At 52.0% G+C, this 12875-nt stretch overlaps 1 protein-coding gene across 2 annotated transcripts; it reads right to left on the bottom strand.

The window, feature by feature from the left end:
• Window positions 1–5327: 5327 nt before the first annotated feature.
• TYSND1 (trypsin like peroxisomal matrix peptidase 1) lies at window positions 5328–12347 on the bottom strand. Of its 2 annotated transcripts, XM_010992781.3 has the most exons (4): window positions 10951–12329; window positions 9078–9208; window positions 7859–8044; window positions 5328–6259 (listed from the first exon to the last, which is right to left on the bottom strand). In XM_010992781.3, exons 1-4 carry the CDS (start codon window positions 12120–12122, stop codon window positions 6042–6044), a joined length of 1707 nt encoding a protein of 568 aa, XP_010991083.2. In that variant the 5' UTR covers window positions 12123–12329; the 3' UTR covers window positions 5328–6041. The 2 variants fall into 2 exon arrangements, with proteins under 2 accessions (XP_010991083.2, XP_031317012.1); XM_031461152.2 differs by lacking the exon at window positions 7859–8044 and having other exon boundaries at window positions 10951–12347.
• Window positions 12348–12875: the final 528 nt, after the last annotated feature.

Below are 12875 nucleotides of genomic sequence, written 5' to 3'. Positions count from 1 at the left end.
TGTGGGTGCAGAAAGCCCACAGGCCCTGCCCCATAGGGACCTATCAGGGAGCTACGAGTTGGCTTTGATGCTCCAGGTGCAGCGAGCCTTCATTTTGTCCTGGGCTTTACAAACTTCCAAATAACTTTTATCTCCTTGTTTTCTTCCTGAAACCCCGAGAGGAAAGTATGGTGTGGGTTAAATTCTGACACCAAGGAGGGCCACAGCCACCTTTGATCAGCTCTTCTGGGCAGAGACCTTACTTTGCTAGACTTTGAGTCCCCAGGGTCTGGAATTGAACCCAGTACCGGTTCCTTAGGAGTTCACTAATGTTTGTTAAAATGATTTTTCAAAATTAAGATATAATTCACATACCATAAAATTCACTGTTTAAAGTGTGCACTTCAGTGGTGTTAAGGCTATGCAACCATCACCATTATCTAACTCCAGGATATTTTCATCATTCCAAAAAGAAACCCCATACTCAGCAGTCACTCCTCCTTCCACTCAGCCCTTGGCAACAAGAATGCTTCATTTCTGATGAAACAATCCTACCAGTACCCTTAGAAACATAATAGCTAATATTTATTGAACACAAACTAAGTCTTCAGATAGCTTCTCAAATTTACTTTGCATGTGGGTCCTCCAAGCTAAATTTTATTAATCTCCATTTCACAGATGAGGACACTGAAGCTCATGGGTTAAGAACTTAGGCAAAATCACACAGCTAGTAGAGGAGCAGGCCTCGACCCTAAAGCCAGAAAGCCCTTCAGCCCTTCAGCCCTTCAGCCCTTCAGCCCCCTAAGGGAGCTGGCAAAGGAGAGTCTCAATGGTGAGTCAGGCAAGCATCTGAAATGTAGTGGGCACATGCCCCGGCCCTGTGGGAGACAGAGAGGTGAGGAAGAGCACTACAGCCCGCCCATGGCAGGGACACAGCCATGGGGCTTGGGAAGGTCAAGGGGAGTTTTGTGGAGGCACTGGGCCAGGTGGATGAAGAGGATTCCCATCTGCAGGGTGCAGGGGAAAGAATGGAAACACTGCAGCACAAACCTGGAGCTGGGAGAGGTGGGGAGAGAGGTGTGCAGTGGCCCATACTGGGCTCAAGGCGTGGCTTGTCAAGGACCTGCCCCAAAACACGAAAATCAGGCAAGGTGTCTGATTGTCATTTGACACCTTCTCGGCAACCAGAGGACCCCTTGATCCGAGAGGGGAGAGGGCCTCAGTGCACCCCTTCTTGGCCCCTTCCCAGACAGTTCACCACACAACACTCCTGTCTTCCCATTCAACAGTGTGCATAGCTGTGGAACTGAAAATTAGGGTTCTGTGCCTAGTAAGGAATTTTAGTCTTTGAATTTCCAGGTGCCAGAGGTGGTAGGGAGGTACAGCTCAGATGCTGAACATTGGTAGTTCTACGGAACTTTAAAGATTAGGAGGAATGGCAGGCAGGTTGTCTAACATCACAGAGTCTGAGAGGAGGAAGTGTTGCTGGCTCTCGGCCATGAAGAGCCCCGCCAGGCCGGAGCCGTTCCCTGACAGCCAGTGACTGTGCTGCTGGCTCCCAGGGGTGGGAGGAGCTCCAGGGGACTGGGATCAACTCAGGGGCCGAGAGAGAGGCAGTATCCCTGCTTGAGGAGACAACTCAGCTTCATCTGAAGGGCCTGGTTGGTGTTTTCCTTTTCCATCCGTAGTTTTAGCTTAAATTCATAAGCCTCAAACAACAGGGGAAAATCCCTGTTTCTTCTTCTCTTCCTTGAAATGTGGTATGGCATAGTGCTCCCAGCTAGGGAAAGACTATATCCATGAGGATAGGGTCTACTGCTGTGACAAATAGAGCCCGCAATCTAATTGGTTAAAATACAACAGAAGCGCCTTTCTTGCCTGGGTATCAGTACCAGGCCAGTGGACTGGTTAATGCTGCTGCCCGTGCCATACCGTTACCCAGGGACCAGACAGCAGAGGCCAGCTTTAACGAGTGGCTTCCAAGGTCTCTTTTAAGGGTTGCCTCCATTCCCACCAGGGCACAGGGAACCGGGTAGAAGGTTCTTACAGGCTGGGCCTGGAAGTGACACACCTCCCTTCTGCTCTCATCCCAGGAGTTGGAACTCAAGGACAAACCTAACTGTGCCAGTGGCTAGGAGATGCAGTCTAATATATGCCCAGAAAGAAGAGAGGAAAACAGATTCCTGATGACCTAGGTTCTACTTAGAAAACTTTTCTCCTTGGTTTTCTTCCTGTGCTTCTGCTTGGCTCTTCTCAGCCCCCTTGCAGGCCATTATTCTGCCTCTATCCCTTAAACTCTGGTGGCCCCAGGCCCTTCACTGCACCCACTTCCACAGCTTCAGCTGACAGCACCCAGATTCAGCTGCAATCCAGACCATGCTGGAGCTCCTCCCCCAGCCTAAATGAATCCACCCTGACCATGGACGGCTCCTCTGAAGGGGCAGCCCCAGATGGAGCAAGGCATGAGAAGGTGGTGCGCACAATCAGGTATCTGCCCTCTTGGACATTTACTGAGGAAATCTGATAATGAGGCATGTGATAAGGAGAGCTAGAGATAAAAGGTCATGGAGAGAAGGGCCAGAAAGGTCCGGATGGCCAAATGCAAACTGCACTTATGAGGAAGGAGAGACTCTGAGTGCCCAGGAGGCCAGAAGGGAGGGAACGAGGCAGAGAGGGATGCTCAGTCATCACTCACACCTACTGGCCCCAGAGCCTCCCCAGGTCAAGGAGCTTTCTGGCACCTGTCTGAACACTAAAGCTACTTTTATTTCAGTAATATGAGTGATCTAGCTTGGCAGAGCCAGCCAGCTCTCCACAAAGACCATTCTCCCCTTCTATGGCATAGGGGTCCTACTGAGAAGCATCTGTCCAGCCAGGGATTACATTTCCCATCCCTGCCCCACCCCTTGCTTCTGGCTGGGGCCAAATTCTCATGGAAGGAACATGAGCAGGAGTGACATGTGTTACTTTTGGGCTGAAGCAGTTAAGAAGCAACGGTGGCTTTCTTCTATCTTCTTAATGAAGTCAAATCACGAGGCAGGCTTGTGCGGAGCAGTAATGGTGGACCGTATAAGAAGGGCATCAGAGCAGGGCGGCAGGGGCAGCCTGATGGGGTCAGAAGATTGGCCACATTGCAGAACAGTTAACATATTGAGGATAATGGAGCTATGTTTCACTGACAGGAAGGAGATACCAATATGAGAAGGGGAGAGCTAGAACGAATCTTGTGGTATTGAACTTGTGGTATCAAATTGGAACTACTGGTGTTAACTCATGGCTTACAATATACAGAGATAGAAATAAATATAGATGTAAGGTCTGTCTACTGAGAGGGCCTAGAAACAGCAACACCTCAGTGTAAGAGGCACACCTAGTACCTAGATCTTTGCTTCTAAATACCATTGTCCACTAAAAAGAACCCTGGAGAAATGACTGATTCCAGGGAAAGTACAAGGTAAGTCTAGAACGTTTGCTTTGAAGGAAGTACTCAAAGAATGACGGGGAGATGCCAAAAGAACATGGAAGCTAGCCTGTAAGAGCTCTCACCAGCCAACAGAGACAATTTTAGTATCAAAATAATAATAATAGTAAATTATAATCCATTAAATAAAGTATGAATCCATGATTCCACCCAGATATAATTAAATAGAGAGAAGGGAAAGCTTTTACCTACAGTAGAATGCCAACAAATAAATGTAGGAGGAAAAGTGAAAATAAAAAATTACCATTTGGCCAACATTAAAGTTATTCAGCCGAGGGACGTTAATGGGGATAAACGCAGTAGGCGACAGTGGGGTAAGGAGCAGTGCACTTGCATAGTCTCAAAATATTTCCACACAAATACTACAGAGAAAAACACTTTATAGTGGAGAAAACTAGCAGGTACCCCCTTACTCAAAAGATCAATGCTATTATCTGTAATTCGACAAATAAACATCATGTGTGTGACACCCGGTAGGACACGATGATAAGAAGAAAACATCACTAATGTGCTATCCCAAAGATGTGCATCCCAAATCTAATCATGAGGAAGGCACATTCTAGGAAATGACCACCCTGTTTTCTTCAGGAAGGTCAACAGCATCAAACTCAGGGAAAGACATAGGAGCTGCTGCAAGTCAAGGGGGACAGGGCCATGGCAAGTAGGTGCAACTCATGATCCCAAATGAGACCTTTCTGTTACAAAGAACATCACTGGGGCATCTGGCAAAAGTGGTATGGGGTGTCTGGGCCAACGGTGTGTGAGAATTCTTACAACTTTTCTCTAAGTTTGAAACTGTTTCCAAATAAAATTATTGTTTAAAAAAGAGCAGGAAGGCAGTGGGGGTATAACTCAGTGGCAGAGTGCATGATTAGCATGCATGAAGTCCTGGGTTCATGCTTGATCTTCTGTGCCCACAGTCCTGCCTTGGCCATCTTCCCCCTCACCAGGGCTGTTGTAATGGGTTCTCCAGCCTCCTTTCCAATCCTCTCTCCACTTAGCATGGCCAGACACACACACAGTTTCACACTTCCCCCAGCTCCCACTGTCCTCAACCCAGAACATCCTCCCTGTTTCCAGCCTACCTGGTAAATGCCTCCTCTCCCTTCAGAGTTCAGTTTGTGAGTCACCTGATAAAGCCTTCCCTGATCCCCACTCCTAGTGGCCCCAGACATGGTCTTCCATCTGAGCAGGACAGAAGTGCCCAGCTCAACACACGAACAGCCTGACACACCAGTCTCCCCGTAATAGCCTGAGCTCCTTGGTTCCCCACACAGGCTGGAATAAATCCTCCCCCTCCCACTCAGCCAAGTCAGACCTCAGCCCTCACTCCCTGCCTCCATTAATTTACTATGGGATTTCTCTCAAGCTAATTTTGCCTTCTGGCCCCACTCCTAATCCACACGAGGGAGACCCACCATCTCAGGAGTGTTCTTTGGTTGCCCAGAGCTGGTGCTCAACAAATAGATGTGACAAAGTATTCCCAGCGAGTCTCTTTGCTTGGATTAGCCCCCTAGGGTGGGTCTTAGCTCCTTGGGGCTGCCTTGGCCACATTCCCCTTTGAAATCCTCAGCTCCTACCCACCCCAGGGCCTGGCACAGGCCAGGGCACATCCTGGGCACTCTGTAAATACTAGCTGCCAGGCCAAGACCACCACCTACTGGGATTTGCAAGCCCACCCAGTGCTGACTGGCACCATGACCAGCTACCCGGACTAGGCTGGCTGGCACAAGAACATCCCATGAGATCACACTCCACTGAGAAAACAGGACAGGAAAGGCATATTTCTGTGCCCGGTGCTTTCCTATTCCCCATTCAACTCTCAAAACAAAGAAGGGAAAAAGAGAATCAGATATATAGAAGTAGGTCCTGTCTCCTGTAGGTCCTATTTATTCCCAAACCCCAACCAGACACATTCTACCCACTCCCGCCAAGATCCCTGAGGCCCATTTTATGGGCTGGAAAATTAAGGCACCCTGTCACAGTGCCCCTGTAGGTCAGGACACCTGACATATGAAGACCCCAGAGTCCTGGCTTTCAAGGACTCCACCTCCCCGCTGGTCTAGCAGAACAGGAAGGCGCTCTTTCCTTTACCTCTGATCTTCAGAGTGGGGCCTATCTGCCGAGGTTTTCTGAGGAAGCCCCAGCGCTCCGTCAGCCCAATTCTTCCCAAGAGTAGAGAGGAGCCAAGGCCTCAGGGAAGCAGCTGTTCCAGGCAGCCAGTGGCCATCAGGAGACAGGGAACAGACTCGAAACCAGGGCTTCCAGCTAGCATCTGTCTGTCAGGACCAGGGCTGTTGTACAGTTGTACTGGGCTCCACAGTAGGGAAAAAAACAGAGCTGAGTCTAGTGTCGGGGGCAGAGAAACATGGGGGCTCAAGAAAGCACCCCAAAATGGGCTGCCAAGTTGGAGACCCCTGGGGACTAAAGAAAAATTTGACCCAGACTCCAGAGCTAAACAAGGTGGGTATGATGGGGAGGCGGTCTGGCTGGGGCGAGCCACGTCCGGGTCCTGAGGCCGCCAGCATCAGCACCCATGGCATAAAATGGTTGCTCTTGTCTCCAGAGGGGTGACACAGCTTCAGAGTTTGCTCCGTGGGGCCTCTGCCAGGGGCCGCTGCAGCCGCCACACCACCCTCACTGGCTCAGCAGCGTGGTCCAGCTGGCGGAGGCCACCCAGGTCCCCGGTCCGACTGTACCGCTGCAGGGCTGGCTGGAGCACGGTAATGGGGATGCTGAAGTTCAGGTGGGGGTAGGTGGCCCCTGTGTTATTGTCCCGGGTGTTGCTGGCAACGATGCCTGTTGAGGGGTCAGAGAGGAAAAGAAGGTGTGAGCCAGGGGACAGGGAAGGAAGGCCCACCTCCATCCTGAAGGCCCTGGGCCTGCTGGGGGCTTGCAGTCCCCTCACAGTGACAGATCCCAGGCGTCCTTCATGGACACAAGCTCCTCACACCCTAGTCCTCCTTCCTGGCTTTACTTTCTCCCTGACACTGTCAGCATCTAACATACTGTGTTTCACTTATTTTGTTATCTTTGTCTCCAACTAGTGTCAGTTCCAGGAGGGTAGGACTTCTGTTTTATTCATGCAGTCTCCCCAGTACCCGCAAGGTGCTCCAGGCTCATCTTGGATATTCCCTGTCCCAGCCCTGGAATCAACCAGTTCCTGGTTCCTTTAATTAGAGAATGGCTCTTAGAAACCAAGATTCAGGCTCTCGGTGTAATCATTGTAACTGGGGTGTCACCGCTTCTTGCCCCTCTCAGCAGACCGAGCTAGAAGATTATACTGGTAGACACATACTAATTCAGGCATACACATGTCTGTATTTCTGTATCAACTTATCTGCATATATAGTTTTAGAAGTCAGCCAGTATATAGGAGAGAAATGGAATGCAGACTGGGACAAACGTACCTAACTGTATTTCAAACAAATCAAGTAACCACACTGAAGGGGAAGGGCAAGAAAGGAGCTGACCTAAGAAACTTTGGAAAACACGGTTATGATTGGACACTTTAAGGCTAAAGATAAAAAGAAGTGTACATGCTCAAAGCTGTACTCCAGTTGGGAAATCTTTTTCTCACAGGGGTGTGGGTTAGGAATTCTGAAAGTACTTTATTTGTACACTACAGTGGAAGAAATAAGTAAATCCACTGTAGCTAGCAAGAGCAAGGCAGGATTTCTCACTTTGGGAGGAGAAAGCTGTCAGAAATATTCCCTTAGGGGGAAGGCTTGCATGAATTGTGTGTGCTGGACTGAAGGTGGAGGTATCCACATGGACTCACAGTTGGCTTTTTTTTTTTAAATAAACAGAACTTTTTTTTTTTTAAACCTGAATTGATTACCAAATTTTTAAAAACTGTAAGATTTAACAACCACATATTAAAAAAAGAAAAAAAAAAAGGTTCACAGCTTCTTGTGAAGTTTTGGAGAGTCAGCCAGGTTTGGCCCACATGGCTCTGTAATGAGGCAACAATGCACTGGAGCTGAGTGGTGTTCACCCCAGTTCACCCTTGACCCTCACTCACTGCTATCTTTCCTTACTCACTCACCCATTCACTCTGGCCACCCAGCCTCTGTAGGCTTTTGAGTTTGTGACCCTTGGACTAATCCAACTCCTGAGTTTCACAAATCAAATCAGATTAAGTGACTTACCATAAGGTTGTGCAGTGGCTTGGTGGCACAGAAGGCAACAGAACTCAGATCTCTTCCCTCCAAGCTCAGCATCCATCCCTCTCCACCCTCAGGAGCACAACCTTGAAAACCTTGGCTAACTACCTGTGGGCATAAGGCCCACCAACTTTCCAGAGGGTAGCTCCCAGGTCTGGACACCAAATGCTCACTGGATGGGACTGAGGCTCTGGCAAGGGGAAGGCTGGGAGAGAGCCAAGGAGCTGGTTACCCAGGAGGTCCCCGGAGCAGGTAGAGAAGAGGGGTCCCCCGCTGGAGCCGCCATGCACAGCACACGTGGTCTGCAGCATCACTGGTGTGTCATCTACCTGCACCACAGCTGACAGGATGCCCGAGGTCACTGAGGGCCCACAAGCCTGGCCGAAGACGCCGAAGCCCACCACACTGACTGCCTCACCTGTCAGGGAGGGAAGGAACGTGAAGGTGGGGACCCTCCTCAGTCTGGCAGGACTCATTCCCCAATTCCATCCCTGCCCTCTCCAAAGTGCCAAACCCTCTGCTCTTTGAGTTTCTGCTCAGATACTCTTGCCTCCAGAGAACCTTCCATGAGTTCCCCAGGACCTCCACCAAGCTCCCAGCACTGTATCTACTCAATCGCTTCTTCTCAGCATCTGGCTGTTCTCCAGCCCTCCTTCCCCTGCTGGACTGGGTAGTCACTTTTTAGGATTCCTAACACCTAGCGAGGTGCTCAGTAAATATTTGTGGAATTAACACCCACCTCCTGGGACTAAGAAGTCTGTGGGTGAAAATAAAATGGTGATAATGGCTATAAAGTGTCCTCCAGCTTCCCTCACCAAGTGCTTTACAGGCAACATCTCCTCACAATGCCCAGCAGTAGGGAGCATTATTGCCCTTTCACAGATGTGCAAACTGAGGCAGAGAACATTACGTTGCTGGTCCAAGGACACAGGGCTAGTCACAGGCAGAAGAGATGCCAATGCAGAGAGCTTGTCATCCCTGTTGCCACATCACACCACATCCACAAAATGAGACCTTGGGTACTTTAGTGGCAGCATCACAAAACCTTTTACTCAAATCATGCCATTGGAGCCTCAAAAGTACATCTCTCAGACCAGCCTGCAGTGTTATAAGGAGCCCCCCGGGCCCAGCACCTCCACACTCACTGCCTCAGGGCCTCAGGAAAGAGGCGTCCTCACCCTTCAGTGAGGATTCCAGCCACCCGTCACCCCTCAGGACCCTGGGCATGCAGGGTCCACAAGCAGGGAGTCCTCCAAGAGCAACTCCAGCCACAGCACTGTAACCAGGGTGCTTTCATGCCAGCTTGATGGCACCCTGACTCATTATTCAAGCAGGGGGTGGGGGAAGGGAGATGGCCTGGAGGACTGGCCCCAATGTGCAGGGTTAGCGTGCTTAACACTGACTTCCTTCCTGAGGTTCGCCCCAGACCAGAGGGCCCCTTTGGCCTTTACCTTCATGGAAATGCTCAGCTGGCACAGGTATAGGGACACCATCTAGGTCCTCCTCCAGGCTCAACAACGCTATGTCATAGGGAGATGTCTCCTGGGTGGCAAATACCACATGTCCCCAGATTATGGCACTCCTGCGAGCAAGGGAAACAAAATGACAGGCTAGCTTTCCAGAACTTTGGCACTGGAAGGAAACTGAATAATGAGTGATAGTAAAAGTCATGGACCTGGGACTCAAAAGATTTGGTACCTGCCCTGAAACCTACCAGCAGACAACTCTGGGCATATCGTTTGTAAACCATACTGTGTTGTTTCTCAACAGTAGAGTACTTCTACATAAAGCTTGCTGTACTTCACCATGATCATAAACCCCTGACACCTAGGGAGCATTGTGGGCCAGGCCTGGTGTCAATGTTCCATGGACATCATTTCATTTAGTCCTCACAGCAGCCCTATGAACTAGGCACTGGTATTATCTCTAGTTTAGATGGCACATTTGAGGCCCAGAGAGGTTGAGTAATTTTCCCAAGGTCACATAGTGATAGGAGCCAGGGCAAACATTCTAAGCATTTTCCTTTGTTGCCTCATTTGTTACCAATAATCCTGTCAGTTGGTGGGACGGACATGATACGATTTCATCTCTCTGGGTCTCTGTTTACATAAATGCTAGCACTCCTGTAGCTCTTACTAAGTGTCAGGCTGTTTTAAGACTTTATTGTGTCAACTCAGCTTAGACAGATTAGACAGATCAAGCGTCTTGCATAAGATTATACAAGGGCTTCCAGCGACCCACTCTGCAGGGGTAGTTTACAGTTGACCCAGTAGGTCTCCTAGAAGCAAGAGTATGTGGGGTGGGGGAGGGCAGAGGAGTGAGGAATTGGGGAGTACACACAAGAGAAAAATTCTCATCATCAATCATTCTTATAAAGCCATGGCTGCCCTGTTGGCCGCCAGGGGGGACTTCCATGTCAAAGGTCTGCTGGGTTAATGTCAAAAGTTCAGTAGAGGCATTTGGAAATGCCTGGGCTGAGAGGCTGGGTTGAGTCAGGTACAGGAAAACATCAGGCATCAAGGTGCTATACTGCTTTGCTTTGGCCTAAGATAAGAACCTGAGACAACAGAGGGAACAGAAAGAACACGTATTAGAAAATCAAGCCAGGAAGCCAAGGCTGCTGTCTCCATTGTCAGAGCAAGTGGAAGTAAAGAACTGCAAGAGTGCTTTTCCTGCAGAGGGAACAAATGACTGAAGTCCCAACCTGGCTGCTGATATCACCCAACTACTGTTCAAAATGTATCTATCTGCCTGGGTCTCACTCCCATATTCTAATTTGGTGGAACCCTATATGTGTTAATTCTGATCCAGAAGGGAAGTTCTGGTTAAGATCTAAGATATAAATCAAGTAAGAGTAACAAGCCCCTCTCCTAACTCCAGGAGGGCGGCATCCTGGGCCCCTGGGACTTCCCTACTACCTTCAGGGGAGAGAAGGCAGGGTTAGGAAATCTCCATTCAAAAGGACTACTTGTGGGTACCGGGCTTAGACGTAAGTTGCCTAGAAGGAATTCAGACTGGGAGAGGGAGCTCACAGGTGCCCAGATAGGAATGCTGGGACACCCCACAGTTCCCCAACCCAGGGTTGCTTGGCATCTTGCTTAAGCCCCATTCAACCCCTACCAGGAGGCCCAGAACCTCCTACTCCGGGGTTCTAGGTGCCTAGGATGAGGGGAGGGCCACAGGTCTCTAGCCACACTGCACCGCCAAGACATGAACATGAAGCCAGAAGGCCTCCATAATCCTCAGGATTATGACCTGAGGCCTAGGATACACAACTGAGACCTGGTGAGGGGGTTGGAACTTGGGCAACCTTGCAGGCCTTACTTGGGGGTGGTGGAGCGTACAAGGACCTTGGCCGCCTCCCGAGGGGCCACATGCCGGCATGTCACCACGACGCGGGGCGCCACGGCCACCCCGGAACCCCAGACGGTACCGCACTCCACAAGCACGGCCGCAGCTGCCCACGGGGGCCCGGGGTCTCGAAGGGGCAGGCCCCATGGGGCCCCCATCTCGTGCGGTAGGAGGTCGGCCAGAGCAGCGGCCCCTGGGTGCAGGTGGCAAAGAGCCGCTCGAGCAGCGCAGAGGACAGGGGCGGCGGCGCAGAGCAGCGTAAGGCCCACCCACTCGCGGGCCTTCCAGCAGAGGGGCGCCGCCACCAGCGCCACCAACACCCCTGCGGGCCGTGCCGCAAACACGCCGCCGCCCTCGGTGCCCGGCAAGCAGCGCGCGTCGGTGAGGAGCAGCGGGCCTGCAGAGTTGCTGAGCACGCCGCGACTGAGCGTGTTGAGAAAGATGTCCGGGCAGAAGGCCCCGAACGGGGAGCCGCAGGCCAGCAGAGGCGCACCCTTAGGCAGGGCCCCGAGCGGCGTCACGGCCACTACAGGCCCGCGTTCTTCCACCTCCTCCTCCTCCGGGCTGGGCCGCACGCGCAGCAGCGCGAACCAGCCCAGAGCTCTCAGCTGGTCCTCCTCCTCCTCCTCCTCCGACACCTCGTCGTCCGGCGCCACGCTCGCGAAGCGCCACTGCTCGGCCGCCTCGCCGCCAAAGAGGCGCGCAAAGTGGGCCCGAAAGGCCGGGCAGCTCAGCAGCAGCAGCAGCTCGGCGGAACGCGGAGGCTGCATCGGCCTCCCGCGAGGTGGGGCGTACCGGCCAGGCTCCGGGCCGGCGCACTGGGGCGTGCACAGCCCAGGGCGGCTCTGCTCCGCGCGGCTTTCGGTGTTCGCAGCCGTTGGGCCCCACTGCACGTTCAGACGCAGGTCGTCACCGCAACTGTCGCCGGACAGGAAGGAGGCGCCGGTAGCGGTCAGTGCCCCGCTGCCGGCTCGCAGGAAGGGAGTGAAGATGCCCCCATGGCACAGCACCAGGCCCGGGCGGCGGCTCAGGATCACCCCGCTGCAGCTCCACGAGCCAGCCTTGGGCCGCCCGGCCCGGGAGGCGCTCACCACACAGCCCGCCTGCTCGGCTGCCCTCATGGCGGGCCCCCACTGCCGCCCCATGGCCTCTGGGACGGTGCACCCGGGGCTTCCCGGAGAACGAGCGAGAGAGCAAGGACCACGGCCGGGACCCGGGGACCCCACGCAGCGCCACCCAAAGCTGGAAGCGAGAGGCTTAAACACTGTCTCCGGTCTTCCTCTTCCGGCCGGATTGGCTAAACCCCAACTGGCCCGGCCCGATTGGCTGGGCTTGAGGCCGAGTTCTGATTGGCTGCTGAGGCTGACTCCGCCTTTCCCCGCCCTAGATAGTTCAGGCCACCTGTGCAACGTAGAGGGAGAAACGGGACTGGTTGACGAGCCCCGGGAGAGTAACAGGTGGTGTGTGGCTTTACTCGTAGATAGGGGGGTGCTGGTCCCTCGGAACCTAGACTCGTCTCTGTTCGCTCAGCTGCAGGAAAGGGAACAGAAATGAGCGCTAACATGGCTATATTGTCCTGGCAATGACAGGATCTGTCAGTTATCTGCCCAGGTACAGGGGACATCCAGCCTCTGATCCCTGGGATAATACAGGCAAGAAATTCTTGGCCTGATTTAGAATTTTAAAATTTTGTAAGTAAACCCTACAGCAATTCACTAGGGGGCATGTAGCCCACAAGATTACACCTAGGGTCTTATGATGCCAAAGCCCCACACTGCATATCCCATGGAAACTGTATTTGCTCAAATAAAATTGCCCTTTAAAACTACGGTGAACATTAGCTGAAGTAAAAGTTTTTAACTACGCAACTCTATAGTTTGAAGTATGCACATTTCACA

This window comes from Camelus dromedarius, chromosome 8 (genome assembly GCF_036321535.1).
Source record: "Camelus dromedarius isolate mCamDro1 chromosome 8, mCamDro1.pat, whole genome shotgun sequence".
NCBI classification, from domain to species: Eukaryota; Metazoa; Chordata; class Mammalia; order Artiodactyla; family Camelidae; genus Camelus; species Camelus dromedarius.
Note: the sequence above shows the minus strand (reverse complement) of the source record. Positions and strands in the feature narration are given on the sequence as shown.

What these genes read in the sequence shown, in the direction of transcription:
- TYSND1 (XM_010992781.3), bottom strand. Translation starts at nt 12,122, where the DNA reads ATGGGGCGGCAGTGGGGGCCCGCCATGAGGGCAGCCGAGCAGGCGGGC. An exon ending in AGCTGAGCATTTCCATGAAG is followed by an intron (nt 8,045 to 9,077) that starts GTAAAGGCCAAA and finishes CCTCCCTGACAG; the next exon opens with GTGAGGCAGTCAGTGTGGTG. An exon ending in CTGCTCCGGGGACCTCCTGG is followed by an intron (nt 6,260 to 7,858) that starts GTAACCAGCTCC and finishes ACCCCTCAACAG; the next exon opens with GCATCGTTGCCAGCAACACC.